This window comes from Pimephales promelas, chromosome 6 (genome assembly GCF_988280905.1).
Source record: "Pimephales promelas chromosome 6, fPimPro1.hap1.1, whole genome shotgun sequence".
Taxonomy (NCBI): Eukaryota; Metazoa; Chordata; class Actinopteri; order Cypriniformes; family Leuciscidae; genus Pimephales; species Pimephales promelas.
Window position 1 is genome coordinate 3,899,723 of NC_142774.1, and position 27,576 is coordinate 3,927,298.

At 36.8% G+C, this 27,576-nt stretch overlaps 2 protein-coding genes across 6 annotated transcripts; one reads left to right on the forward strand and one right to left on the reverse strand.

The window, feature by feature from the left end:
• Positions 1–7,741: 7,741 nt before the first annotated feature.
• Positions 7,742–11,287, forward strand: LOC148978468 (uncharacterized). Its single transcript, XM_089132833.1, has 2 exons — positions 7,742–8,024; positions 9,213–11,287. The coding sequence occupies exons 1-2, from the start codon at positions 7,920–7,922 to the stop codon at positions 9,633–9,635; spliced, it is 528 nt and encodes a 175-aa protein (XP_088988959.1). The 5' UTR covers positions 7,742–7,919; the 3' UTR covers positions 9,636–11,287.
• Positions 11,288–12,715: 1,428 nt separating this feature from the next.
• Positions 12,716–26,288, reverse strand: LOC120489246 (uncharacterized). Of its 5 annotated transcripts, none has more exons than XM_089131950.1 (6): positions 26,109–26,280; positions 15,407–15,661; positions 14,419–14,709; positions 13,363–13,423; positions 13,099–13,146; positions 12,716–12,927 (listed from the first exon to the last, which is right to left on the reverse strand). In XM_089131950.1, exons 2-6 carry the CDS (start codon positions 15,564–15,566, stop codon positions 12,858–12,860), a joined length of 630 nt encoding a protein of 209 aa, XP_088988076.1. In that variant the 5' UTR covers positions 15,567–15,661; positions 26,109–26,280; the 3' UTR covers positions 12,716–12,857. The 5 variants fall into 5 exon arrangements, with proteins under 5 accessions (XP_088988076.1, XP_088988077.1, XP_088988078.1 ...); XM_089131951.1 differs by having other exon boundaries at positions 15,407–15,687; XM_089131952.1 differs by having other exon boundaries at positions 15,407–15,550; positions 26,109–26,279.
• Between the last annotated feature and the right edge of the window lie 1,288 nt (positions 26,289–27,576).

The window sequence follows — 27,576 nt, forward strand, 5'->3', positions numbered from 1 at the left end:
GTGATCACTGAACAAACAAGGTGACATGACAGGTGCGTGAGGAGACACTCATGTGACTGGATGTTTATGATTTAAGTGTGTTGTTTTGGTGTCAATACTGTCACTGAATGCCTTTGGGTGAGGCAAATACAATAGATTTTAATTCGCCACTTCATATGCATACACAGACGCAAAGACTTTTTTAACTAAGTGCACCTTTATCAATTCTAAAACTGTGAACTATCAGGTAAATATCAGGGTTAAGACTTATATGAAGACACACCATAGGTGTTTTTTACATTTTTATTTGTACTTTCTCACATTTAAGTACACAAAATACATTTTTACTTCTTAAAATATACTCTCCGTCCCATTTGCTTATTATAATACCCTTACACACACAAAAGCCATTACAGATCTTCAAATAGCTGCAATATGTTGAGAGCTCGCAGTGGTCCAACACAAACATGGGTCAAGGGCACAAACACGCTCACCGCTAAATCATCAAATCCCTGGCAAATGTCTCATCCTCCCTTAATACCTTCCATAAGCATCACACACCAAAAGGTTTATTTTTTTTCTCTCGTAGTGATGCAATAGAAGAACCATTGTTGCTTCCCCAAAGAACCATTTAGTGGACAATGTAAAAAAAGGACAATTAGGCCTACACATATTGGCTCAATAAATGACTTCCAAATAATTTTCCATTCAAAAAGATACATTGTAGCCTGCTAATCATAGCCTCAAGCTATCCTAGGTGTGTATATGACATTCTTCTTTCAGACGAACACAATGAGTTATGTTAAAACATGTCCTGGCTCTTCCAAGCTTCATAATGGTAGTGAATGGCCGTTTATGTTTTGAAGTCCATAAAGCGCATCCATCCATTAGTAATTAATCCACACGGCACTGAAGCAAAGCGATGCGTTCATGTAAGAAAAAATATGCATATTTAAAACTTTATGTACTATAAAATAACTAGCTTCCGGTAGACACCATATGCAAGTCGACTTAAGCCAAAATAATAAAACTTAACGTTGACACATTCACACTGCCACCATTATAAAGCTTGGAAGAACCTGGACATTTTTAATATAACTCCAATTGTATTCATCTGAAAGAAGAATGTCATACACTAGGATGGCTTGAGGGTGATGTAAATCTTGGGGTAATTTTCATTTTTGGGTGAAGTATCCCTTTAAGGCCACTTAAAATTAAACAGTTAACCGAACACATTTAATAGAGGTCAGCTCAGTCAATCTATCAAGTTGAAGTGAAAAATCTGTGTTAGTTGAACTGAACTAGTTCTCTACTAAAAAAAAACAAAAAAAAACAAAAAAAAAAAAACACAAGTAAACAAAGTATACGCATGCGCAAAGTCCGCCTGATGAAAACCGTTGGTGTGGAGAATTTAAATGCGAATGCGCGCGAAGGAGCCGAAGATCGAAATAAATATACCTAATACAGATATTCATCGTCACAAGTTTTGAAACGTTATGGTGAGTATTGAAAACTTCTCCAAAGTTTTGCTTTAGGACCCGGTATAAAGTTTAAAATGAATTAGAATCGCGAGTTCATGCAGTCATTGGCTTTGTCGTGTTTTCCCGGTTATCACATAATTTAGGCTATCTGATGGTAGCCAATTTTCTTTTCTTCGTATCTTGTCTACTGTTTGATCAACTTCTGAGATGTGTGATGTGAACTGTGCCGGTAGATTGCAGTTGGCGTCGACCTCTTTCGGGCCTTATTATTTACTTTTAATATGAACACGTAAAGCTCGTGGTTTTCTTATTCATCCATTAATTTTCCTTATCGCTCGAGTCAGTAATTTTAAGCTGTCATGAAAACCTGGATATTTTTAGTACATACCACGAAATTAACGATAAAGCAAAAGCAAAACCTACATCTGCTGATAAAAAGTCTTATCCTTATTATTGAATAAATAACAAGTCGCTTATTGTCAAATGTGATGCAGGGGAACTTGTTAATGTAATTAATGCAAGTTTTTATTTGCAGGTTTTATACTATGACGTCAAGACTTCTTGAATGCATTCAGTGTTTTTCCTTAATTTAAATAAGGTATTTTCACCAAATATCCTGAGTTAGAAATGCTTAATAAAGTTAAAAATTGGTTAATAAAGTGATGTGGTAAAATGTCAACCATGTGTTGTCTGTGTTCTGTATTTTGCTAAATGTATTTACGTTTTTCATCCATTTTTTTTCTTTTGGGACAGTGAGAAATAAAATTGCTACTACAATTTAAAATATTTAATTGGACCAACACCAACCAATTTTTCCATTGGCTGGCTCAACATATATTATTTCGAATTGAGCCCATGTTAACAGATTGTTGTCACAATTGATAAAATTCAATTCACGGAAATTCAATTAGACCAATTGAAAATTTTAGATTTGTTTAAAATTTTCACTGTGATAAATAACCATTCAGATTCGCCATGGAACCATAGATGCCAATAAATAACCTTTATTTTTAAGAGTTTAGCTGGATCAGGGGTAAAAAATAGTTTTAAATGTTCTGGTTTTATTTCCAGGGCTTGCTTCTGCTGTTGTCTTAGGAGCAGAAATAATCAACATGATGCTATTTCATTCACAGAGGCTTGCAGCGCACTAAATGCAGTGTTTTTCTCAGGGGAAACTCCATGTCATCATCCCAGCTCCCTCGCAACTAGGCAACCAGCATCCCAAATGTGTCGGATCACCTCCACAACACCAGCTGAACCAAACTGGTCTATCAAGAATCTACATGAAAACGGTAATGAAAACAAGATTTATTACCTTTGCTGAATGTTTTTATACCTTTCTCTCACATATTCCTTCCCCTGCACTGCTCACAATCATTCTGGAATAATGGCAAATTCGTTCTGGAAGCTCTCGCCACTACACACACACACACACACACACACACACACACACACACACACACACACACACACACACATAAAGGCCTCATAGAAGTGTTGCCTGAAGTGATTTCTGTGATTTTTACTAAGTTGAAAAAAAAAAAAATGTATGTATGTGTATAAATATATTTTAGTGCTGTCAATCGAATGAAAAAACTTACTACTGTAGATTAATCACAAAACAATTAAAACAAGATTAATCGGGTATAATTTATGATATAATTGATATAATATGATATAATTTAATAATGTCACTGTTAATATAATCTCCAAATAAATGTAGAAACAACATAAAGACAGTATATTTTAAATACTGGTTTAATGGTATCTTTTTATGAATGAAGGCCAGAATCACTGGCCCCTCCCCCCCTCATTTTTAGCATTCGTTATAGCCATTCAACATTACAGTGTATTGAAAGCTATACTTTTTAAAAAAAATTATTAGGCTTCAAAAATATAATACCTTTTATTTTAAGTGAAAACAATCCTCACTTAAACTGACCTCACTTTCCATAAGTATAACTAGTTAAACACTAAACACACATACACACACACACACACACACACACACACACATACACACACTACTGAGACAGATGTCCAGTCTAAAAGCTGTTTTGTGACTGTTTATCCTGATTGAAAGAGAGAAAATAAAGCTCTAGTGAATTTTAATTAACAGAGAGAAATCACGTGAAATAAAACAAACAAGAAGGAGATCTGAAAATTTTAGATCGCCACAAATACAGATCAAATACCTTTTAAATGTGAAAATAATCTGATAAAAAGATAAAAATTATGTACATGTATGTGTGCTTGCTTTAAAATTTACATTTGTTATTATTTTGTTAATTTAAGCTAACTCACACACACACAGACTGTCTTTTATGTATAATATATATATATATATATATATATATATATTTTTTTTTATATATATTTTATAATTTGTGTATATATTATATATATACACAAATTCATATTTTAAATATACTTGTATTTTTTGTTTTTGTTTTGATCATTAATTATGTGATTACCGACCGAGAATGTTTTTTTAAAACTATAATTGAAAACAGCTTGAAACATGGAGAGACAAAGATGTTATTGTAGAATTGAGGACAGTGTCTGTAAATCTTCAATGAAAGTGGTTGCGTAACGGAACTTATAGAAATAAGGCCATGCGAGTGAAAACACAATTGAAGACTTTATATTATGGCTTAAAAACTGAAACCAAGGCATCCTTGAACTGACCCCGATGGATTCGATTTTGATAATTGATGAATAAACTAAGTGTGGATCTGTGGAATATCAAATTAACTTTTCACTGACAGCAGAAAATGAAAGTGGTGTCAGTTTAGGATATTCTCCGAATCCTTGTATTAGCAGATTGGGTCACTTCCCCTCTGAATGTAGTTTAGGAGATGATCAGTGTCCTCTGATTCAGACTCTGGTCTAGACCTGGTCTCTGCTAAAGTGAGGAGGAGAGCGTCCGCTGACCCCATTTTGTGTCTGACATGGCAAAGCCTCATGCCATGTGTGTGTGATTAAGTTTGTGTGAAGGGCTAACGTGACGGGTTGGCATTAGCGTTAATATGAAGCTGGCAGTCACATGTCCTTCATGTTATTTTAGGTTATTCTAGTTTTTACATATATTGTAGTGTTTTAATTTCACATTTCAATTAGTTTTCATTTTGTTTGAAAAGGTTTTTTTTAGATTAATTTTAGTTTGATATTTTCTGTATATTCTTATTTACTTTTTATATATTTTAGTTTTTTTCTAGTTTGTTAGTTTTAGATTTTCAGCATATTTTTACTTATTTATATATTAGATATTCTGATTATTTATATTATATTTGTTTTGCCAATATTTATATTTTTAGTATTATTAATTTGTAGTCAAGTTTGTGTGTTTTTCTATTTTGAGTTTTAGATTTTCAGCATATTTTTATATATACCTTTAAATAATATATACACATATTTTAAAAAGTATTAAATAATTTGCAGTCAGTATGAGTATGAGTAACCATTATCCTGTATCAAGTTTAGCTTTATATTTTCAGTATATTTGTATTTATTATTTTTATATTTTTATTATTATTATTATTTTATTATTAAAATATTCGTATTTAGTATTAAAATGTTTTTCTAGTTTGAGTTTAGTTTTAGATTTTCAGTATATTTTTACTTTTTTTATAAAATAGATATTTCATTTTTTACCAATATTCTTATTTTTAGTATTATTAATCAAGTGTTTTTGATTAATAATCAAGTGTTTCAGTCAAGTGTTTTTGTATTTTTAGCTTTAGATTTTTTGTATACTCTTATGTATTTTTTGTGTATATTAGATAATATATATATATATGAAGAGTTCAGATGCAAAAGCCTCTAAGTGCCATTTGAAATGTTCTACTAGAATGATCATTTTTATCAAGCTTGTATATTTAAGTTCAGTGATTTCACTTAAATGGCATTGATAATTACCTATTAATTGTTATTTAAGTGAAATTACTGAACTTAAATATACTAGTTTGATAAAAATCAGCATTAAAGAAGAAAATTTCAAATGGCATTTAGAGGCTTTTGCATCTGAACTCTTCATATATATATATTCTTATTATTATTTTTAGTATTATAATTTGTAGTCAGATGTCTTTTCTAGATGTCTTTCTACCGTTTAGTTTTATATTTTTACATATTTTATAAATAAAATACAGTATAACAATTATTTACTAGACATTATATATATATTATTTATTGTATGAATGTTTTTTGTATTTTTGATTTGTAGTCAAATTAATTTGTGGTAATTTTTATTATATTTATTTCAGCAACATTACATTTTTTTTGCAGTTTTCTTTTTTTTAGCAATAGTGCGTGTTCATTTAAGTGAATGGTTCACGCTCTGCTGTCATCATCCCTGTGGTTTGTTTTGTCTGGTCATGTGATTAAAGTGTCTCAATAATACCTCTTTTTGCATGATTGCTTTATCCACGGCTTCACGGGACGTCCGGCAAACTCTCATTAATGGTCAGTGAATTTTCTTTGGAAAACCTTCACGTGTGCGTCACATATTTTGACTGAATTACACAGCAATGTCCATATCTCTAATTAAAAACATGGCCTCTGCTTAACGTGAAATGCTCAATCCCAGCCGTCCCCTACAAACCCAGATATTAGGATTGTTCTGCTTCTGAAATTCATCCGTAAAAACAGTTTGCATTTATATAAAGCATCAGCGCACACAATTTTGCATTTTAAAGGAAAAAATCATACAGTCAAATGTGCTTCAGGTTACATCAACAAACATAGGTCAGATAAGCTAGTACCTCCTTAAGATCACAATTGCACATTTTCACGTTGTGAACTTTCTAACATTATAATATCAGGGACATAACATGTCAATGAGTAGAGATTAAATTTCAAATCATTTTAACGCCAACCTAGGTGTTCACGTGAAAATGTTGTTATTTTGTTGTTTTAGGACAGGATCACAGACATTAATAAAGCAAATGTACTGACTGTGATCCACGGCACATCAGTAATGAGCTTTAGTCCTAATGAGACTATCGCAGTGATGCCGGCTTAGACAGAGTTTTATCTCTCTTACTGACTGTGGCTTAGCTCATTTCTCATCGTCAACCAACCAGACATCACATCTGCATGTTTCTGTTGAGTTTCTCCTGCTTTTATCTGAACCCCTTTACTGAATCATATTTGATATGCAAATTTATTTGCATATTTGATACAGAAATATTACATTCAAATGATCAAAACTTTGCTGAAAAGCCTTCTGTCATCTGAACATACACTATGTCATCATATTCATAGTTTATATGTTTTATATTTTGTATTGTAAAATGTCCATCTTTAAGTTGTGTCTTTTTGCTGTGAAATCTTTAATCATTTCTATAAACACAAAAATAACTTTTATTTTTTTAGTAGCATTTCATAATGAACACTTCCTGGACTGAAGCATTTTGATTATCCATCATTTACCTTTTATTATCAATTATGATCCATCAGGCTTTTGAGTAACATTTACTTGTTCATCATTCAATCATCATTTTATTGCAATTACTTTATCCGTACAACTAAAACTATAGAGCTTTAATCATAAAACTAAGCATTCAAATATCATTTATGCAGTGACAAATTATATTTATATATTTAAAACATAAAAACTAATACATTTTTGAAAGTACCAACTTTTCATTTTATATGCAGCATTTTTGTATAAATAAAACATAAACAATTGTGGGCGGTTCTTATGTTTATGTTTAGTAAGCACATACACTGATTTCACGCAGCCGCCATTTTGAAATGGCTCTGGTGGAAAGAAAACTGGAAGTGTCGCCTTTTATCATAGGAGAGTCGCGAATGCGATGGCGTATTGTTGTGTTTAATGTAGAAATTTGTTATTCTAAAAATGTACATACATTTCTTTTACAATTTATAAAATGTAGAATGTACAAAAAGAAGCAGGAATGAACTATATACATATACATACATATCCTATATTAGATATTAACGTTCAATAGTGTAAATCGCGGCAGCAGCTTCAGGTTGGTAGTCCAAGACATTGTTGTCTATCTGTACTTCCGGGATTCGATTTCAATTTCAATTTCCTCGCTTTCGATTTCAAAATGGCGGCTGCGTGAAATCAGCCTATTGCATTATCTTTGTGAAAAATGTAACCTGCAATTTACACTTTAAATATAGGCCAGCTGCGCACAGCACAAATCTCTGAATGATTGCCTTTCGGGTGTTTTCGCCCCGCGCCATTGGCTGACCACTGGCCTGATTTCCACTGATCTGCATGTGCGAGCATGTGAGACAGTACTTAACACACACACACACAAACTCCATCTCTCTCACACACACACACACACTCGGAGTTCACACAGACACAAGATGCAGCTGTTATCCCGCTGCGCTCTTTAGCCAGCTGCTGGTCTGTTTCTCTCATCCGCTGAGCTCGCGCTCATCTCCATCATCAGCCGAAGCTCTTCTGTCAACGGCAGAATGCGACGATTGTTGGACAGCAGCTGGATAAAGTTTGGACCAGCTGGAAGAGATGACTGGATTTCGGGGTCTCCTTCACCGCCTACTGCGGAACAACGGCTACAGGTATGTGAGCAATCCCATTAGAGAAGTAGCACAGAAAATGACAGATTACACACAGAAACGTTCTTTGAGACACTCAACGGTTCCTTGAAGAGCCATTCCATTGGACAAAAGGTTCTAGATAGTGGAAAAAGCTTTATTTAGATTATTAAAATGTTCTCCACACTAAGAATGGTTCTTTTAAAGGGATCGTTCAAACAAAAATGAAAATTTAGTCACGCTAAAGTTGTTCCATACCTGTATACGTTTCTTTGTTTTTTGTTATTTTGAAGAATGTTTGTTGCCAAAGAGTTTTGAGGCACCCACTGACTTGCATAGTACACTCTAAAAAATGCTGGGATGTATCAAATATGGACAAACCCAGCCATTGGGTTACATTTTTAAATTACATTTTTAACCCAATGTTTGAGTTTGTCCATATTTAACCCAAAATTGGGTTAAAACAACCCAGCATTTTTTAGATATGGAATATACATATATATATACACGCATGTACGCATGCACAACTGTTTGATGACAGAATTAAAATTTTTGGCTGAACTATCCCTTTAAGAACAGTTCACTGAAAGATTCTTTTGCATGCGAACCAAAAAAAAAAGGTTCTTCTGTGATATCACTGCAAAAAAAAAACAAAAAAACAATTTGGATCCTTTATTTTTAAGTAAAAGTTAAGTGATAGTGAAAGCTAAATTGAAAATAATATTTTTCAAAATTATAATAACTCTGACCTGCAGTACTTCTAGCTTCAGTCATTCAGTTTATTTGAGAATCAATTCGAGACTCTTTGTTTTGTGTTGAATTTCTGGTGAGGATGTTTTGAAGTTTCGGTTGTGATCTCAATAGGGGTTTATTTGAGGTGAGACAGTGACACGAGGGGCTTCAAAGCGCCAAAATATCTAATCTGGCTGAAAAGCAGCATTATGTGATTAGTGTTGGTAAAACGGTGGAAGAAGCAGATTTTGGGTTGCAGTCCAGTTATGGTTATACACACTGGTTCTGGATGATACAATGTTTTGTTTGGAATTGTACAAGTTTCTTATATGAAATTTGGGAATTTTCTTCACTTTCACCATATTTAATGTTTAATGTTTAATCTGGTTACTATTACTAAAAACTGCTGGTTATAGCCTTTATCCCAGCCTGGGGTGTGTTTCCCAAATGTTCAAAATCATGTCCTTTATGCCCCTTTAGGGTTACCACTGGAATGAGCTTTCGACAGAAAACAGCGGGAAATCAGAGCTTATCTTGTACGTCGTTCTCCCGCTCGTCACCGTCATCGTGTTCGGCATCGCATTTGTCCTTCTTTACCGAAGATTCAGACAGAACAAGCTCGGACTGAGCAACATCATCACACTCGACCTGCAGGACCCGGAGCGCAACGCAGAGATTCTGTCGTCACTCACCAGGAACGCGGAGCGGCTAAACAGCACGAGCTCGGACATGTCTGACGGGGTCTTCCTCATGGTCTACCTCCCGCCGCCCTACGAGGACACACTGACGAAGATCACGCGGGCCGCCAGCACCAGCAGCGGAAAAGACGTCGAGTCCATCAAGATCGAAGACCTCGAGGCCAAACTGTGTCCGGAGCTCAAGGCGAGAGGGGAGTTTGTCTGAGGGAAGTCTATTGTAGAGACACCGGGGCTAGTTGTCACACACAAGGGCTATTCATCTCAGTTACACACATGCTTATCTTCTCCAGAACTGGTTGTCTGTTGAACAACGGTGAAAAACGTTAAAGGGGTGGTTGATTATGGTTTCACTTTTCTGACTTTAGTTAGTGTGTAATGCCGCTGTCTGAGCATAAACAACATCTGAAAAGGTCAAACAACGCTCAAAGTTCAAAGCAAAGGGAGATATGTGCTTTTAAAGGGGTGGTAAAATGCCATTTTCACAAGATGTAAAACAAGTCTCTGATGTCTCCAGAGTGTGTTTGTGAAGTTTTAGCACAAAATACCCCAGGTTTATTTTTATATAGCATGTTAAAGTTGTCAATTTTTGAGGATTTACAAAAACGCACCGTTTTGTGCCTGGCCCTTTAAATGCAAATGAGCTGCTGCAGAGGGCGGGGTTTCAAGAGCTCGTGTGTGTTAGCAGTTAGCGCTTTCCTCATGCATACACACTAAAATGACAGAAGCTGTTCTTTCTTTAATGTTAAAACGGAGTCAGACAAAGATGGAGAGACTAAGAAGAAGTGACAACATGTAGAATGCAACTGGACGTCTCTGAATGGTTAGTTGATTAATTTATGTTGCTGATGTGAAGTTAACTATCTTCAGTTAGCATATTCTGTATATATAATTATCTACAAATGGTGTGTTTTTGCTCCCCTTCAAAAAGTGACAATTTTAACATGCTATATATAAATAATCTGTGGGGTAAAACTTTTTGAGCTAAAACTTCACACACACACACACACACACACACACACACACACACACACTCTGAGGACATCAAATACTTATTTACATCTTTTTTTATTTTATTATACAACCCCTTTAAGGTGTGTGTCTGAGTTAACGCGTTTTTCACACATCTTAAATCCTGCAGTTTTTTTTATATTTTCTTTTTTAATGCATGTATATTTATTACACTATACTTTGTATTATATTACCTTTACATCAAATCACAAAAAAAAAAAAAAATAGTTAAGCGTGACTTTAAAGTAAAACGGTAAAATCTTTCTCTTTCTGACTGCCGTTATCAATCTTTTTTTTTTAAGTTGTGAAAACTCTATTGTGGAGTTTTTCTTTTGCTATTTGAGCAAAAATATATTTAATGTTGTCTTTTTTTCACCGCTGTAGAAGTTTATCCAACCATGATAACTAACGCTTCTGAGAAACCCGGAAATATACTATTTTCTCACGTGAGAAATATTCACTTGAGTACAAAGTGTGACAATTAGCCCCGGTCCTCTGAATTTGAAAACTGAATTTGGCAGGGTCTTTTATACAGCAATGTACATACATAGAATAAAAAGATATCTCGATATTCATATTAGTTTTGAATTGAAACAATGTATTATACATTGCCATGAGAGTAAATCTTTGTGCTTGTACAGTATTTACAGCAGTAGGCTAAGTGTTATCAGGAAGTAATCACCATGTGTTTTACTTTGAAATACTGCCTAGTTAGACGCACTTTATGTTGTAGCACAATTAGTAGAGATCAGTCAGTGAACATGTTGCTTTTTTATATCTGCCTGACTGCATCAGTCCTTGTTTGTATTCAGAAATAAATCACTGTCCTGACAGGTTTGCAATGCATTATCATCATCAGTTATGTAGTCTTCTGAAGTATTTCTAATAAAGACCACAATAAAGACCACTAAGTGTCACTGAACTTATTTTTTTAAATCTCAAAGCCCACAGTAAAAAATACTAAAGATATTTTTAATATTTCATTCAATAACATTTGTTAAAAAGTTTATATATTAGTGTGTGTGTGTGTTTTACATTTTGTTGCATACATTTCTTTTCCATTCATTTTTAGCAGCTACACCAGAAAATCGAAATGGCTGCTGCATTTACTTGTATGAAACTACAATTATGGTTGTATGATATTCTTACTTGAGCTGAAAAAAAGTTTGAAACCATCCTGTTTATTCTTTGAAGTAAAGGCTGGATTTTAATAATACATATCTGACACAACTAATGGTGTTGATAAATGCCGACATGCATTCTGCGATGAATGTGGAACATATTATAAAAGTTTTGTATATTTTGTGTTTGATTATCCCAGTATTACTCAAATCAAGGGTGCCATTTATTTAATAAAAACAAGTGTGACCACCCAGCATATTTGGGTCTTGTAAATATTGAATTATTCGTATATCTCTTATTTTGTAGTTATATATGTCTATTTCAGTATATATATATGTTTTATTTCAATTTCCTTAATTATGAGTTTGTACCATAGGCTCTGCACTGTTGCATTTTCTGAATTCTGAGTGACAGTTGGGAGTTTGAGTGTTGCCATGACAACTGTGGTGCATCCTCAAACAACACAAAGAGGACCACTGGAAACACAGTTTTGTCTCTCCCACTCATTTATCACTAAAGGTTAGTAAAAATGATCAAATTTCAGAAAGCAACAGGTATTCAGATGCTTGTACTATATTAGTTAAATTTGGTGTTTGTTTCATGAATGATTTTGCTATATATATACAGTATTTGATCATTTATATTTGCTATATATTACAACAGAAAAGTCTGTTAGCGTGTCATCTGTGTGAAACAACTGTGAGAGCGTCTGAAATATTGTAGTATTATTATAGTTGTTGCTTGATAGTGTGTATATTTGTTTATTTATTTATTGAGATTTCATGGTATTTAAAACCATGATTAAATAATAAAACAACACAGAGAGGAGGACCACTGGAATAAAACAGTTTTGTCTCTCTCACTCTCATTTATCACTAAAGGGAGTAAAGTTACTAACTTACACAAGCGTGCCATCTAGTGGATGTTCTATGTACTTAATAAATTGCCCACTAAATACTTAACGGGAAGCGGAAAAAAATAGCGTATAAAACTTGGGCTACTCATCTTAACCACTGATTTGAGAATTAGAGACCCACCAATCTGTCATTTCACTAAACCAACCAACAAACTACACATCTGATTTGATTACATCTGGTTTGAATTGTTCACAATGTTCATGACTGAAGGAATGAATTAAATTCATGAGCAAATCACTGCGTTTCAAAAGGATTTAATGACTCATTCAGATAAGACACAAACTGTGATTTGATGTCTAAAGCTAAGTTAATAAATGCGCATACATGTAAAAGTTAAGAAGGGGACATCAAGGTTCAGGATTCAGGCCTTAAACTCAGGATTATGGACAGTCAGCGAAGTATACAGAGGCCTTTGCATTGACACACTCCGGCTGGTAGATCAGAGAGATCCTGTCAAAGGAAAAATTAAACATTAAAGACTATGCTTTTTTTTAATAAACGGATAGAGACCTTTCTATCCGTTTATAATATTCTTACATGCAAACACAATAGATGCATTCATGTTTTCCATTAATTGCTGTATTGAATTGGTTGTTGTGTATTTAGGTTTCATTCACTTACATTTTACGGATGTGTTTAGCAGTTTCGGGGTCAGGAATCACTGCAGTCCTGATAGTCAGATGAACACAGTTTCAGGAAACTTGCACTCGATTCACTATAATAGCATTTCTATGTGGAATTAATGTTGACACTAGGCCTACAGTCTGCTAAATTAACTTTTACACTAAACTACAAATTAAGATGTAGGCCTAGTGTGAAAATAGCTTTATATGATGATAGCATGTTCTCATGTTTATGTGTACTATTAAAATAAATTAAACTCACATTTTATTTATAAGGACCTGGACACAGGCCATATCATCACTGATGTTATCGTCAAGCAGCTCTGAAAAAGAAAACAAAATCACATCAGCACACACACATATTGATGTCTAATCTGCTCATCAAGGCGGCAGTTAGTTAATCAAAAATACTGTAAAAAAATGTACAGTAAAAAATACAGTGATATTGTGAAATATATTACAATTTAAATACCTATTGAAATACTTATGGCTATTGTAATTTAATTTATCATTTTCAAATTCACATTTTCGCCAGTCTTCAGTGTCACATGATCCTTCAGGAATCTTTCCATGCTCATTTGCTGCTCAATAAACATTTATGATTAATACCAATGCTGTAAACAGTTGTGCTGCTTCGTATTTTTGTGGAAACCGTGATTATTTTTCTTCAGGATTCTTCGTAAAACTGCACGGTTCTAGATAAATTGAGGATTACATTTTGATTTATTTGTTTCAAACATAGATCACAATTCTCCCAGGATTCTGAGCAGACAAACTAAACAAATTAACATGTAATTAATAGAGGTTCTGACAAAATGTTAATTGCTGCAGTCTATTTAAAATGTTTAATTAATCTGAATGAATTACTTTTAAGTTGAATGAGTAATTCAAAGACTTTTTCAAAATACTTCACTTCATTGATTAGATCAGAGATCAGGAATCTCTTGAATCAATGAATCATTGACAAATATACTTTTTTACATATGCAGTCACTTTTGTCGCCACCTACTGGCCTAACAATGTACGCGATACAAGTGTTATTTGAAGTGCCAAGTTGCTTTCAAAAATTGATTTAGTGTTTATATGTGAACCTACATTTTTTTTTCATCCCAGTACTTCTGTGATAATAATCTGAATATATTTCTGAATTCTGAATATATACGAAAAAACATTTCTGCTGTTCTAATTCTTTGATGAATAGAAAGTTCAAAAGAACATCATTTATTTGAAATATACCTTTTGTAAATTAGAAATGTCTTGACTGTCACTTTTGATTAATTTAAAGTATCCGTGAGTAAAAGTGAATATATATACTCACTGTCGCAGGTCAGTCCACAGAGGTTCAGGGAATGACTTTGGGTGGAGTTGCACACCACATGGTTACTAAGTTGGAACAAGCCGTACAAGGTCCAGACCTCATTTTTGTCCTCTGCACTTTCCAAATGGGGTGGAGAGGTGACTTTAATGGAGGGGCGGCCTTTATTTTTTCCTTGGCTCTTGGCAGACCTGCCCTTACGAGGACCGTGAAGTTCACCTGAATTTTGTGGCTCAGCGATCGTCTTAATGGCGCTGGTGTTGAAGTTAGAGGTCAGCTGGACATGGCACACAACTGTAAAGAGAGTTTCAGATAATGTTCAAAACAAGAACAATAAATGATAACGATGACTAGCATCCACACCAACGGACAATATTGTTCTGTTTATTTTTAGCGTGCGCTGCAGTTTTTTCTCCTGCCGCTTCAAATGTTCAACCATTTTTGTTTGCCTATTAGTGCTTTAATTGTTCTTGAAAAGTGACTCCAACAATTTCATTCCTCAGTGCCGTTATAGTTATAGCTGTGGAGTTTGAATGTTATTAACCGGAGTTAATGATTCCATAAAGAACCTTTAACATCCATGGAATCGTTCCATTCCACAAAAAGTTCTTTATTCTGGAAAAAGGTTCTTTAGATTTGAAAATTGTTCTAGAAAAAAAGGTTCTTTTTAGAATGACTCACTGAAAGGTTCTTTGTGGAATCAAAAATGTGTCTGGCATCACTGCGAAAACCCCCTTTTGGGAACTAAAAACTATATCTTAGTCATTTTTGTCCTTGGTGTGCAATAAGCCTTAATTTGGTGAAACCTGAAAGGTCATTTTTAAAGAATATCACCACCATTCATTTACATATACAGTAAGTGACCAAAAAATCTAAATGCTCAGCTCACCTGCAAACTGTGAAATAGTAACTATATTAATACATACAGAAGCATCAGTGTTCTGTATCTCAAGTCAGATATTAAGCTCTGGATTTAGAGATGGACACTTACTCTGCGCCAGCACGTCGGTCATGTTCGGAGGCAGTGTCAGGCCGGTCTGAAGCTGCTGCTTCAGCTCACATTTATTCAGAATCACGCTGTCACTCATGCCGACCGCCAGGAATAAAACAACCACAGCTGCCAACATCTTCATGCCTGGATGGATACTCATGATCTCTTTGTGTTTTTATTACTTGGAGTATTCGCAAGTAGAGGAAGAGCCGAATGTGTAGATATAGCCCCACATGTTCCCCTGAGATGGTCCGTCTATTACACCACAAATGCGTCGGTTGCTTGTGAAGTAAGATTTTGAAGGGTTGTGTGTCAGTGTGTAGGCGGTTTTATGCCACTTTATGTTCTGTATGTAGTGTTACGGTTAGGTTTCAGTGCACAGATTCAAGAAATGAAACAAGACAATGAAGATTTGTGTGGATAGTAACATCAGAAAAAGTTTTTTTTGTCTCAGAATGGATCAAATGTCATGAACAGGTTATGTGATGCCTCTAGACTACAGCATAAAAAGATCTGGACAGACTGACTGGTATGTGGGACAATGGTGGGAGGAGAACTGAGTTTGTCACGTAGGAAACATAGGCCTATATTAGAGGTTTTCATGGGTCTACTTCGATTCGAAAACCCGAACAGAATGATGCAAGCAATATTTTGCTTTGTTTTGGATGAAAAAAGGCTAGTTGGTTTGTTACCATGCGGAATGGAAATTGTGGCAATGCATTTCAGGTCAAATACGTTGAGATTAAAATTAGTACACGTTTTAGTACATAGTACACACGTGCAGGCTTTCCAATCCGAACATGCGCATTATGATCTTCATGTCACGTAAAGTGTGTTATTCTCACAAATGGTTAAAACTCAAGAAACAGTTTTATATAGCCCTAGACTATATGCGATCCTGTCTTGGAGATCTCGTTTGTCCGGTATTTGCAGACAGATATACAGGCTACATTTTGTTATGTAATAAATTGTTTTCTTATAGCCTTAATAGTTTAGTCGAGTCACTTTCTCCAATTTTATGTTAAAGTGACACTGTGTAGGAATTTCGTTTTTGTCAAACAGGGACCCCTAGAGTCGCTGTGGAGGACTTGTATTTAACGTTACTGTCGGAAATACCACTCACGGAGAGCGTGACATGGCGTGACGTGTTACATGATATACAATAGTACATCATGTTTAATTTGTTGTTTAATAAGATCTAATATATGTTGTTAGTGGTGAGAATTTTCACGTGATAAAATACATAGGTCCGACTATTATCCCCATGAACTTTAATGGTCCAGTGGCAGAAATTTTGCCAAGCGGGTCAGAGGTTTTGGGTTGTAATTCACATTAGACCCTCCCTTCTCATGTTGTGCAGATATGTTTTCATTTTTTTTGTTATCAATTGTGAAAGTTTTATTCTTTTATAGAAAAAGGCAAATGTTTTGATGTTGCTTTGCATTTATTGAAATGGAATGAAACATGAAACAACCCAATATACATTCAGAAGATTTGAACAAACTGTATAATTATGTCAGAGAAGAACCCAAAACAAACAAGAGCAGTTTACTAACATTAAGTTGAGGTTGTAGTGGAGCTTAAGGTGGAGGTTGCTATGGAGCTTGAGGTGGATGTTGCAGTGAAGCTTGAGGTGGAGGTTGCAGTAGGGTTTGATGTGTAGGTTGTAGTGGGGCTTGAGGTGGAGGTTGCAATGGGGGTTTTGTTGGAGGTTGCAGTGGGGTTTGAGGTGGAGGTTGCTGTGGAGCTTGAGGTGATGTTTGCAGTGGAGTTTGAGGTGGTGGTTGCAGTGGGGCTTAAGGTGGAGGTTCCAGTGGGGTTTGATGTGTAGGTTGGATTGAGGCTTGAGGTGGAGGTGGCAGTGGGGGTTTTGTTGGAGGTTGCTGTGGGGCTTGAGGTGGAGGTTGCAGTGGGGTTTGAATTGGAGGTTCCAGTGGGACTTGAGTTGGAGGTTCCAGTGTGGCTTGAGGTGAACGTTTCAGTGGAGCTTGAGGTGAAGGCTACAGTGGGGCTTGAGGTGAAGGTTTCAGTGGGGCTTGAGGTGGAGGTTGCAGTGGGGTTTGAGGTAAAGGTTGCGGCGGGGCTTGAGGTGGAGGTTTCAGTGAGGCTTGAGTTGGAGGTTGCTGTTGGGCTTGAGTTTGAGGTTGCTGTGGGGTTTGAGTTTGAGGTTGCTGTGGGGCTTGAGGTGGAGGTTGCAGTGGGGCTTGTGGTGAAGGTTGCAGTAGAGCTTGAGGTGGAGGTTAAAGTGGGGCTTGAGTTGGAGGTTCCAGTGGGGCTTGAGGTGAAGGTTGCAGTGGGGCTTGAGTTGAAGGTTGCAGTGGGGCTTGAGTTGGAGGTTTCAGTGGGGCTTGAGTTGACGGTTGCAGTTGGGGTTTCGGTGGAGGTTGCAGTTGGGGTTTCGGTGAAGGTTGCAGTGGGGCTTGAGGTAAAGGTTGCAGTTGGGGTTTCGGTGGAGGTTTCAGTGACGGTTTCGGTGGAGGTTGCAGTGGGGCTTGAGGTGAAGGTTGCAGTGAGGGTTTCGGTGGAGGTGGCAATGGGGCTTGAGGTGGAGGTTGCAGTGAGGGTTTCGGTGGAGGTGGCAATGGGGTTTGAGGTGATTGTTGCAGTTGGGGTTTCGGTGGAGTTTGCAGTGAGGCTTGAGGTGGAGGTTGGAGTGGAGGTTTCGGTGGAGGTTTCAGTGAGGGTTTCGGTGGAGGTCGCAGTGGGGCTTGAGGTGAAGGTTGGAGTGGAGGTTTCGGTGGAGGTTTCAGTGAGGGTTTCGGTGGAGGTCGCAGTGGGGCTTGAGGTGAAGGTTGCAGCTGGGGTTTCGGAGGAGGTTGCAGTGGGGCTTGGGGTGGAGGTTGCAGTTGGGGTTTTGGTGGAGTTTGCAGTGAGGCTTGAGGTGAAGATTGCAGTCAGAGTTTCGGTGGAGTTTGCAGTGGGGCTTGAGGTGGAGGTTGGAGTGGGGGTTTCGGTGGAGGTCGCAGTGGGGCTTGAGGTGAAGGTTGCAGTTGGGGTTTCAGAGGAGGTTACAGTGGGGCTTGAGGTGGAGGTTGCACTGGGGGTTTCGGTGGAGGTTTCGGTGAGGATTTTGGTGGAGGTTTCAGTGAGAATTTCGGTGGAGGTTTCGGTGAGGGTTTCGTTGGAGGTTGCAGTGGGGCTTGAGGTGGAGGTTGCAGTGGGGGTTTCAGAGGAGGTTGCAGTGGGGCTTGAGGTGGAGGTTGCAGTGGGGGTTTCGGTGGAGGTCTCAGTGAGGATTTCGGTGGAGGTTTCAGTGAGGATTTTGTTGGAGGTTGCAGTGGGGCTTGAGGTGGAGGTTGCAGTGAAGGTTTCGGTGGAGGTTTCAGTGAGGATTTCGGTGGAGGTTTCAGTGAGGATTTCGGTGGAGGTTTCAGTGAGGATTTCGGTGGAGGTTTCAGTGAGGGTTTCAGAGGAGGTTGCAGTGGGGCTTGAGGTGGAGGTTGCAGTGGGGGTTTCGGTGGAGGTTTCAGTGAGGATTTTGGTGGAGGTTTCAGTGAGGATTTCGGTGGAGGTTTCAGTGAGGGTTTCGTTGGAGGTTGCAGTGAGGATTTCGGTGGAGGTTTCCGTGAGGATTTCGGTGGAGGTTTCAGTGAGGATTTCGGTGGAGGTTTCCGTGAGGATTTCGGTGGAGGTTGCAGTGGGGCTTGAGGTGAAGGTTGCAGTGAGGATTTCGGTGGAGGTTTCAGTGAGGATTTCGGTGGAGGTTTCAGTGAGGATTTCGGTGGAGGTTTCCGTGAGGATTTCGGTGGAGGTTTCAGTGAGGATTTCGGTGGAGGTTTCAGTGAGGGTTTCAGAGGAGGTTGCAGTGGGGCTTGAGGTGGAGGTTTCAGTGAGGATTTCGGTGGAGGTTTCCGTGAGGATTTCGGTGGAGGTTTCAGTGAGGATTTCGGTGGAGGTTTCAGTGAGGATTTCGGTGGAGGTTTCAGTGAGGGTTTCAGAGGAGGTTGCAGTGGGGCTTGAGGTGGAGGTTTCAGTGAGGATTTTGGTGGAGGTTTCAGTGAGGATTTTGGTGGAGGTTTCAGTGAGGGTTTCGTTGGAGGTTGCAGTGGGGCTTGAGGTGGAGGTTGCAGTGGGGGTTTCAGAGGAGGTTGCAGTGGGGCTTGAGGTGGAGGTTGCAGTGGGGGTTTCGGTGGAGGTTTCAGTGAGGATTTCGGTGGAGGTTTCCGTGAGGATTTCAGAGGAGGTTGCAGTGGGGCTTGAGGTGGAGGTTGCAGTGGGGGTTTCGGTGGAGGTTTCAGTGAGGATTTCGGTGGAGGTTTCCGTGAGGATTTTGGTGGAGGTTTCAGTGAGGGTTTTGTTGGAGGTTGCAGTGGGGCTTGAGGTGGAGGTTGCAGTGGGGGTTTCGGTGGAGGTTTCAGTGAGGATTTCGGTGGAGGTTTCAGTGAGGGTTTCAGAGGAGGTTGCAGTGGGGCTTGAGGTGGAGGTTGCAGTGGGGGTTTCGGTGGAGGTTTCAGTGAGGATTTCGGTGGAGGTTTCCGTGAGGATTTTGGTGGAGGTTTCAGTGAGGGTTTTGTTGGAGGTTGCAGTGGGGCTTGAGGTGGAGGTTGCAGTGGGGGTTTCGGTGGAGGTTTCAGTGAGGATTTCGGTGGAGGTTTCAGTGAGGGTTTTGTTGGAGGTTGCAGTGGGGCTTGAGGTGGAGGTTGCAGTGGGGGTTTCGGTGGAGGTTTCAGTGAGGATTTCGGTGGATGTTTCCGTGAGGATTTTGGTGGAGGTTTCAGTGAGGGTTTCGTTGGAGGTTGCAGTGGGGCTTGAGGTGGAGGTTGCAGTGGGGGTTTCGGTGGAGGTTTCAGTGAGGATTTCGGTGGAGGTTTCCGTGAGGATTTTGGTGGAGGTTTCAGTGAGGGTTTCGTTGGAGGTTGCAGTGGGGCTTGAGGTGGAGGTTGCAGTGGGGGTTTCGGTGGAGGTTTCCGTGAGGATTTTGGTGGAGGTTTCAGTGAGGGTTTCGTTGGAGGTTGCAGTGGGGCTTGAGGTGGAGGTTGCAGTGGGGGTTTCGGTGGAGGTTTCAGTGAGGATTTCTTTGGAGGTTGCACTGGGGGTTTCAGTGGAGGTTTCAGTGAGGATTTCGGTGGAGGTTGCACTGGGGGTTTCGTTTGAGGTTGCAGTGGAGCTTGAGGTGGGGGTTGCAGTGGAGGTTGTGGTCCATGTTGGCTTTGAGGTGGATATTGTGGTAGATTTTGAGGTTGACGTTGTCATGGTGAAGAAATTGAATCGTGGATTTATGCGTGGCTGGTGGGCCTCACTCATGCTGAACACCAAGAGAACCACAGGCAAAACCACCAATATTTTCACTGGAATAACACTCTTCATCTCTGATGATCTGGAGATTAAACACACTTTTTCTGTGAACTTCTTTTAGATTCCAGATGAAAATAGGGTGTCGAATTACTGTGTATCTCTTGAAACTAAATCAACAACAAATCACCATTTTAAGTCTATGCAAACAAGCAAATAATATTTATGTATATTTAATTTCATGACATTTTTACTTCATTAATAAATATACATTAGAAAGAATTTGATAATCATTTTAGAAATAACCACCAAAACTCCAAAGCTGAACTAGAGGTGTGCGATATGACGATATTTAATCGTGGACGATTAAAATGTCTCCACGATCTGCTTTTGAAGAAATATCGTAGTATCGTGTTACAGTGCATTCTATCAGTTCAGTTCTGGCGCCTCCGTCTCAACTGTACAAGTTACGCGACATAGCCTACACATCACACGTTAATGAATAGGTACGGGACACTGCAATTCACAAAAGTTCATCATTTGCATAAGCCTTGCCGGTTAATCATTTAATTCACGTGCTGATGCGCTGTTCTAACGTGCGCTTTCCTGACCGCATACCCCCGACGCTCACAGGAACTATAAGCCTGTCAAACAGCGCCTGCATACTGGACTAAGTTATCTTTCGAGTCTTATTATGCTAATACTGTTAAATACACACTATGTTTACATAAACAGGCTATGTCTAAAGTGAAAGCAAACATTTGAGAGAATATCTGGTGTAATATGCGTCTATATTAAATGTGTCGTGTGCTGGTCTAAAAGCGACAGGAATAAATAGTAGCCTACTGCCGCTTGTCCTTAAAGGGATAGTTCACAAAAAAAAATCTGTCATTATTTACTCACTCTAATGTTGTTCCAAACCTGTATTCATTTCTTTCTTGTGCTGAACACAAAAGATGATTTTTTTTAATGTGGGTAACCAAACAGTTGCTTGTCCCTATTAACTTCCAGGAGAGAACCTAAAAAAAACTATAGAGGGACCAGCAACTGTTCGGTTACCCACATTATTCAAAATAACTTTTATTTTCAACAGAAGAAAGAAACTTATTTGGGTTTAAAACATCTTGAGAGAGAGTAAATTAAGACCATTTTCATTTTTGAGGGAACTATCCCTTTAGTGTTAATAAAACAAAAAAACACAAGGAGAAAATCACTCACTGACTGAGAACTTTAATATATCTTTAATAAGAATCAATTTATTCAGTGAAGTCTATGTAGTGTTTTAATTTCATATTTGTTCATTTAATTACTTCAATGCTACTGCTAAATACACCTACTGCATCTGAAAAAATAAAGCACTATTTATTTAATTTGAATATTAATTTGTGTAATGTTTATCTTGTCTTATTTTTTTAATAACAAATAAAATAATGACAAAGATTTTTATCTTCGCCACTGGCCTAAATGTATGCCTTTCTTTTTTCTTTTGTTACCTAAGTCTTTGTTTATAACATAGGGACATTAGTTTGGCTGTAATGAACAGCCACTTGCAAAATATTAAAACCAACTTGAAAAAGAATCGTGATAAAAATGTGTGATCGTGATTTTCCTAAAAAAATCGTGAAATGATATTTTTGCCATATCGCCCACCCTTAAGCTGAATACAAATAGTTTTTTCAATCAATACAATAGTATAATTATATTTAAATCTCTTACCAGTTGTTCTGCTATTGGAGATACAGATGAATGAGAGTTCTTGTCAGTGTTCACTGTCTGTGATCCATCAGACTTATATATGGTAGCTTCGCCTCCACCTGCAGCTGCACCTTTGCTGTTGATTCATCCCACCATTATTGATATTTTATCAATGTTTATTTATTCATTTTTTCATGAATCAACCAAAAAAATGATGTTCTCTCCCTGGTGAGTTTTGGTTCCTCCTTAGGATTCATCGTCATCTTCCCTAACCAAACATTTTAAAACACTATTTTCTGTTTTCAGTTACCTCATAGCAAATTGTATTATTACAATTTTTTAATTGAATTTTAATTGAGTTTAATTAAATTTAGTTCTGGGCTATCTTGACATCATTGTTCCTATAAAATTAAAATAATTGTCCAGGTTTTCATTGTTTTTTCTTTGGGAGGATCAGTATTCAGAATGGACCGACTTCTCCGTTAAGCCAGTTTAAAACAATGCAGTCCTTTTTTTAAATGACCTGATTAAAAAATTTACATAATTCACAATCATAACCAGAACCAGCCCTAGATCATTGTTTTATATTTAGAACAAGTTGTGCAACCTTAGATACCATGTTGACTGGAAGCAAGTATTCAATTAATGTAGATTTAAAAAAAAAAATTATTAGGACAAAGCAATGAAAACGTGGTGGTGACATAATTTAACAAAAATACTTTAAACATATGATTTTTGAGTACACTCAAAGTCAAAAGTAATTGATAATACCAAACTATTTGGATTTGTAAATATTATATATGATTAAATTTGAAGTTACTATAATTTATTCTTGAATATTACATATTATCTTTATTAAATAAATAAATATGAACTAGGGAGACTTTTATTCATGTAAACAGTCAGAATATTCTGGACGAACAATAGTTATAGAAATATTAGCACTTTTAAATGAGTACATTTGGTTTTATTTCTTAAAAATATTATATATTTATTTATATATACTAAAATATAGGTCGATGTTTGGAAGCATGTACTGCAATTTTAATTAAAAAAAAACTTACTTGAGTTTATTATTATTATTATTATTATTTACCATATAATATTAGCAATTACATGTCAAATCTGGTTCTCTGAGGTGTCACATAACCTTTGCATGACATTTGATCCCAGCTGAGACAAAACGGACTCTTTAGATGTGTTCTCGACTGGACAAAACCATTATTGTTATATACTCAGAACAGTGTCGGAAAACGGCCTTCCAACTCTCATACAAAACCTTATTTCACGTTATCATGCGGTTCTCATGGGAACACAGGCCAGTCTATATTAGAGTGACCAAACGTCTAGATTTCCAGGGACAGGTCCTGTTTTTGGTGGCTTGTACCTGTCTGGAAATGTCACTTGAAAGGGTATAAGTACACTACACTACCTGCTACTGTAGCGGAGCGGGCCTGTAATTTTTTTTATTATTAGACATCAAGAAGAATGTATAATAATCCAAATCATGTATTATTATTATTATTTTAAATATATAGATATATGAAAAAATTCACAGTAATTCTGTGTTTTTGCTGGTAATAAAATTAAGCCATAAAACACTAATTTTATCATAAACTTTTATAGTCAAATAATGTGCTGCACAATGAGCTTTACTGTTAAAATGAAAACATGGATTATTCCTTAAATTCAGTTTTGTTTAAAAAATGCATAATTTATTCGTATTAGTGTTAATGTATTATTACATCTGGACATTTCCTATTTCTACTGTACAATAGTAATATATTTCTGTCAAGTTAAACCGAACTTTTATTTTGACGGGTTGCCGTGAAGCCCTTTGGAGTTTCTGTGTGTTTATCATGATCTTCATGATGATAGTTTCACAAATGAAGCGGTTAAATGATCACAAAGTGACTTTCAGAGTGGATCTAGAGCCTGGAGAGGAAGTTCAATCATTTTTTTTTGCCAATTCATATAGGCGCCAATTCATCACACGTGTGTCTTCAGTGTATGTGTGTGTGTGGTAAATAAAACTGCGCGTCGGCTGCACCAGAGCCGTTGAAAAACATATTCATATTTAACGGCTCTGGGCTGCACTATTCATTCACACGGAACATACGATTCATACGAACAGGATTCGTATTGAAATAGTATTTGTGGTTAAATATTCACACACAATAGTCTATATCGCGATTTTTATTTCAAGTGTACTGAACCGCTTTCTATTTATTCCTCAAATATACAGTAAAATCCTTTTTTATGACTGGATTTCGCCAGCGTTTTAGGGGGGCGAGGAGTCGTTTTCGGGGGGCAGGCCGCCCCCCTAAAACAATGCTAGGGGAAACACTGTGTCCTATTTCATTAAGTAACATTAGGCAGTTTGTATTTATATGCTGTTTAATGTTAGTGATCGCACTATTTTGTATATGTATATCAGTGGCAGTTCAAGACCACGATAACGGGTCCAGGTAGGGACACTAACCTGGGCGCGACACCTTAACATTTATCTTAAAAATAAAAACATCATTCACTCACTCTCATGCCATTACAAATATGACATTCTTTTGTTGAACATCAAGTTGAACATTCTTTTGTTGAACTGAAGATATTCTGAGAAATGTTTTTGTCATTCATACAATTGAAGTCAATGGGGACCGAAACGGTCTGGTTACCAACATTGTTTAAAATATCTTCTTTTGTGTTCAACAGAAGAAAGAAACTACCAAAGGGTGAGTAAATGGTGACAAAATCTTCATTTTGTTTGAACTTTCCCTTTAACCTATTTTCAGAATTGGTTGGAAGTAATTTTTTACTGGGTCAAGTATCACTCTGCAATCTCTACTCATGAATTAAAATGATTTCAAAATCATCTTTTTATTTGACAAGTAATCTTGTATTGTAGTGTGATAATTAGCAGTGATGACATAAGACTTCATAACACTACCTCTGTATAGATAAATCATTCTCAAAATAATTCCAGTTAACAGGGCTGTGGAAGCTATAAATAATTCCATATTATAGGCCAGACAAGTAATTTGTTGAGGTCAATTTGCTGTTGCGGGTCCGAGGATTTGGAATAGTCTGCCTCTTGAATTAAGAGAGATCACTTCTTTAAATGTATTTAAAACCAGTGTTAAAAATTATTTCACGTCTTTAGCCTTTGAGAGGTTGGGCTAGTATTTTATATTTGTGAGTTCCCTGTTGTTTTTATGTGTTGCTTGTTTTATGTGGTTGATTGTACAGCACTTTGGTCTGCAGGTGCAGTTGCAAAGTGCTTTATATATAAAATAACCATAACCATAACCAATTTGTAAAGAAAGACTACACGCCTGCGCACATTTATATTCAAACATGCATACCTATAGACCAAACATTAATTAGCATGTGCACGGCATCAGCGTTTTCACCGGCTTGCGTTTTTGAAGTTTGTGTAGAGAAAACTTTTTTTATTTTCAAGGCTTGCATCTTTGAACCTATTTCAAGTTTGCGTTCTCAAGTTTGCCTAATTTATCTTTGGCTGCATTATAATGACGTCCTAATTCAGAATATGATCATATGTAGACGTGTATGTAGACGTGTTCGGAGGAATTAGCTTTAACTCAATAAACAAAATGATTTAAACATTATTTAATTTTGCTGAAATTCAAAGTCTTCAAATACAGTCCGTAACATGATCTGATCTATCACGGCTGCTTCTGGTTAAAATTTCTCACAGCACAATTTGTATAACTTGTATAAAGAGAGTGCGTAGTGTGGTAGAAATCTCCCTACGCACCTGACTTAAGTATGCCTGTCTCCAGTCGTCACTTTATTTCTCCTAATTTATGTCGACTAAGTCGGACGATGTCTTGTCCACTAAATGACACTATCATTTGGGATTAAGATCTCTAGTGTCCAAAGTAACCAGACAGACACCAGACAACCCCTTTCATTATTTCCCCTTATTCCCCTTTCATTTCAGAGACAATCCTGCCACATAAAAAAGTGCAACAGTTTTTATAGAATAAGACCATGGCAAAGGTGACGATTCATTACATATATTTTCTACAATATGTTTGGTTCTTCATATGTATAATTCAGCAAACCCTTCTGTTACTAGGTAGAAGCAAATCTGGATGTGGATTTCTTGATTATTCCACTTTTACTGTTACTCAGTCACAAGTTTATATATTTAGACATCTGTCTAGTTTCACTTCCCCTTTTTGTTATGTTCAGACATGATTCAGACACTTTGGTCCAGGTCTTGGGGACATTTAGGTTTCAAAATCATTACATGTTAATCCTGAAAATTAGTTATGATTAATGAAAAAAGTTCATCACAGTAGCAATCATTATAGTCTGAGTTTCTGAGTATCTCTTTGAGCGAACGCAGACAGAATGACGAATCATTCATCACTATTACTTGCACGCCGCAGCCTCTTCATGCGGTTTTGCTTCTCTGCCTTGGTCAAGTCATTTATTCTTGCAGAGTTTTGGTATAGTAACCTACTGTAGAGTTTTGGTAAAAAAGAGAGTTTTGTAGAGTTTTGGTAGGTCATAAATATTGAATGCTTTAGACTAGAGCACAGACTAAAGTTTGATCTCTTTTCAAAGACGACAGTTGGCAGATTATTGGTGAAGTGAATAAAGTTTAAAAAGCAAACTTCAAAAAAGTTACTGAATTTTGTTTATTGTTATGTAAATATTCTAATTTTTTATGTGAAATATATATTTTCAAAAACACTTTTTACTTTAAATCTGCAAGAAAAACAAAAGCAATGAATCTAAACAAGTTGTGTTCCAAATTTCAGGCTAATATCTCATAAAATTAGCTTTCAGTAAGATTTTGTTTGGCCGCAGTACCAAACGTTTCCACTAGATGAAATTCGTCTCCATTCATTTCCGATGCGGTCATTATTTTTTATGGTAGATTTTTTTTTGTTCACACAGCAATTGCCAAAACATTTTGTACCATTCTGATGAAGTTTCATACCATTCCTATGAAGTAAAAAAAAAAATTGCACTAAAAAAAGTAAAAAAAAAAAAAATTGTCAAAAGATGACCACAGACAAAAGAGTGTTTTTGTGGGGAAAATACTGTAAATACTGAAAATACTGCTTTTTTATTGCTATCTCAGGTTAACTTTATTAGGTTAATCAATGAGGATGTCTCATGTTCTGTGTTGTTTAAGTACATCCAATTTTTATTAGCCTGACTTCGTCATACTCATATTCTAGTCAGAATGTGAGTCTGAAACTGCTCCA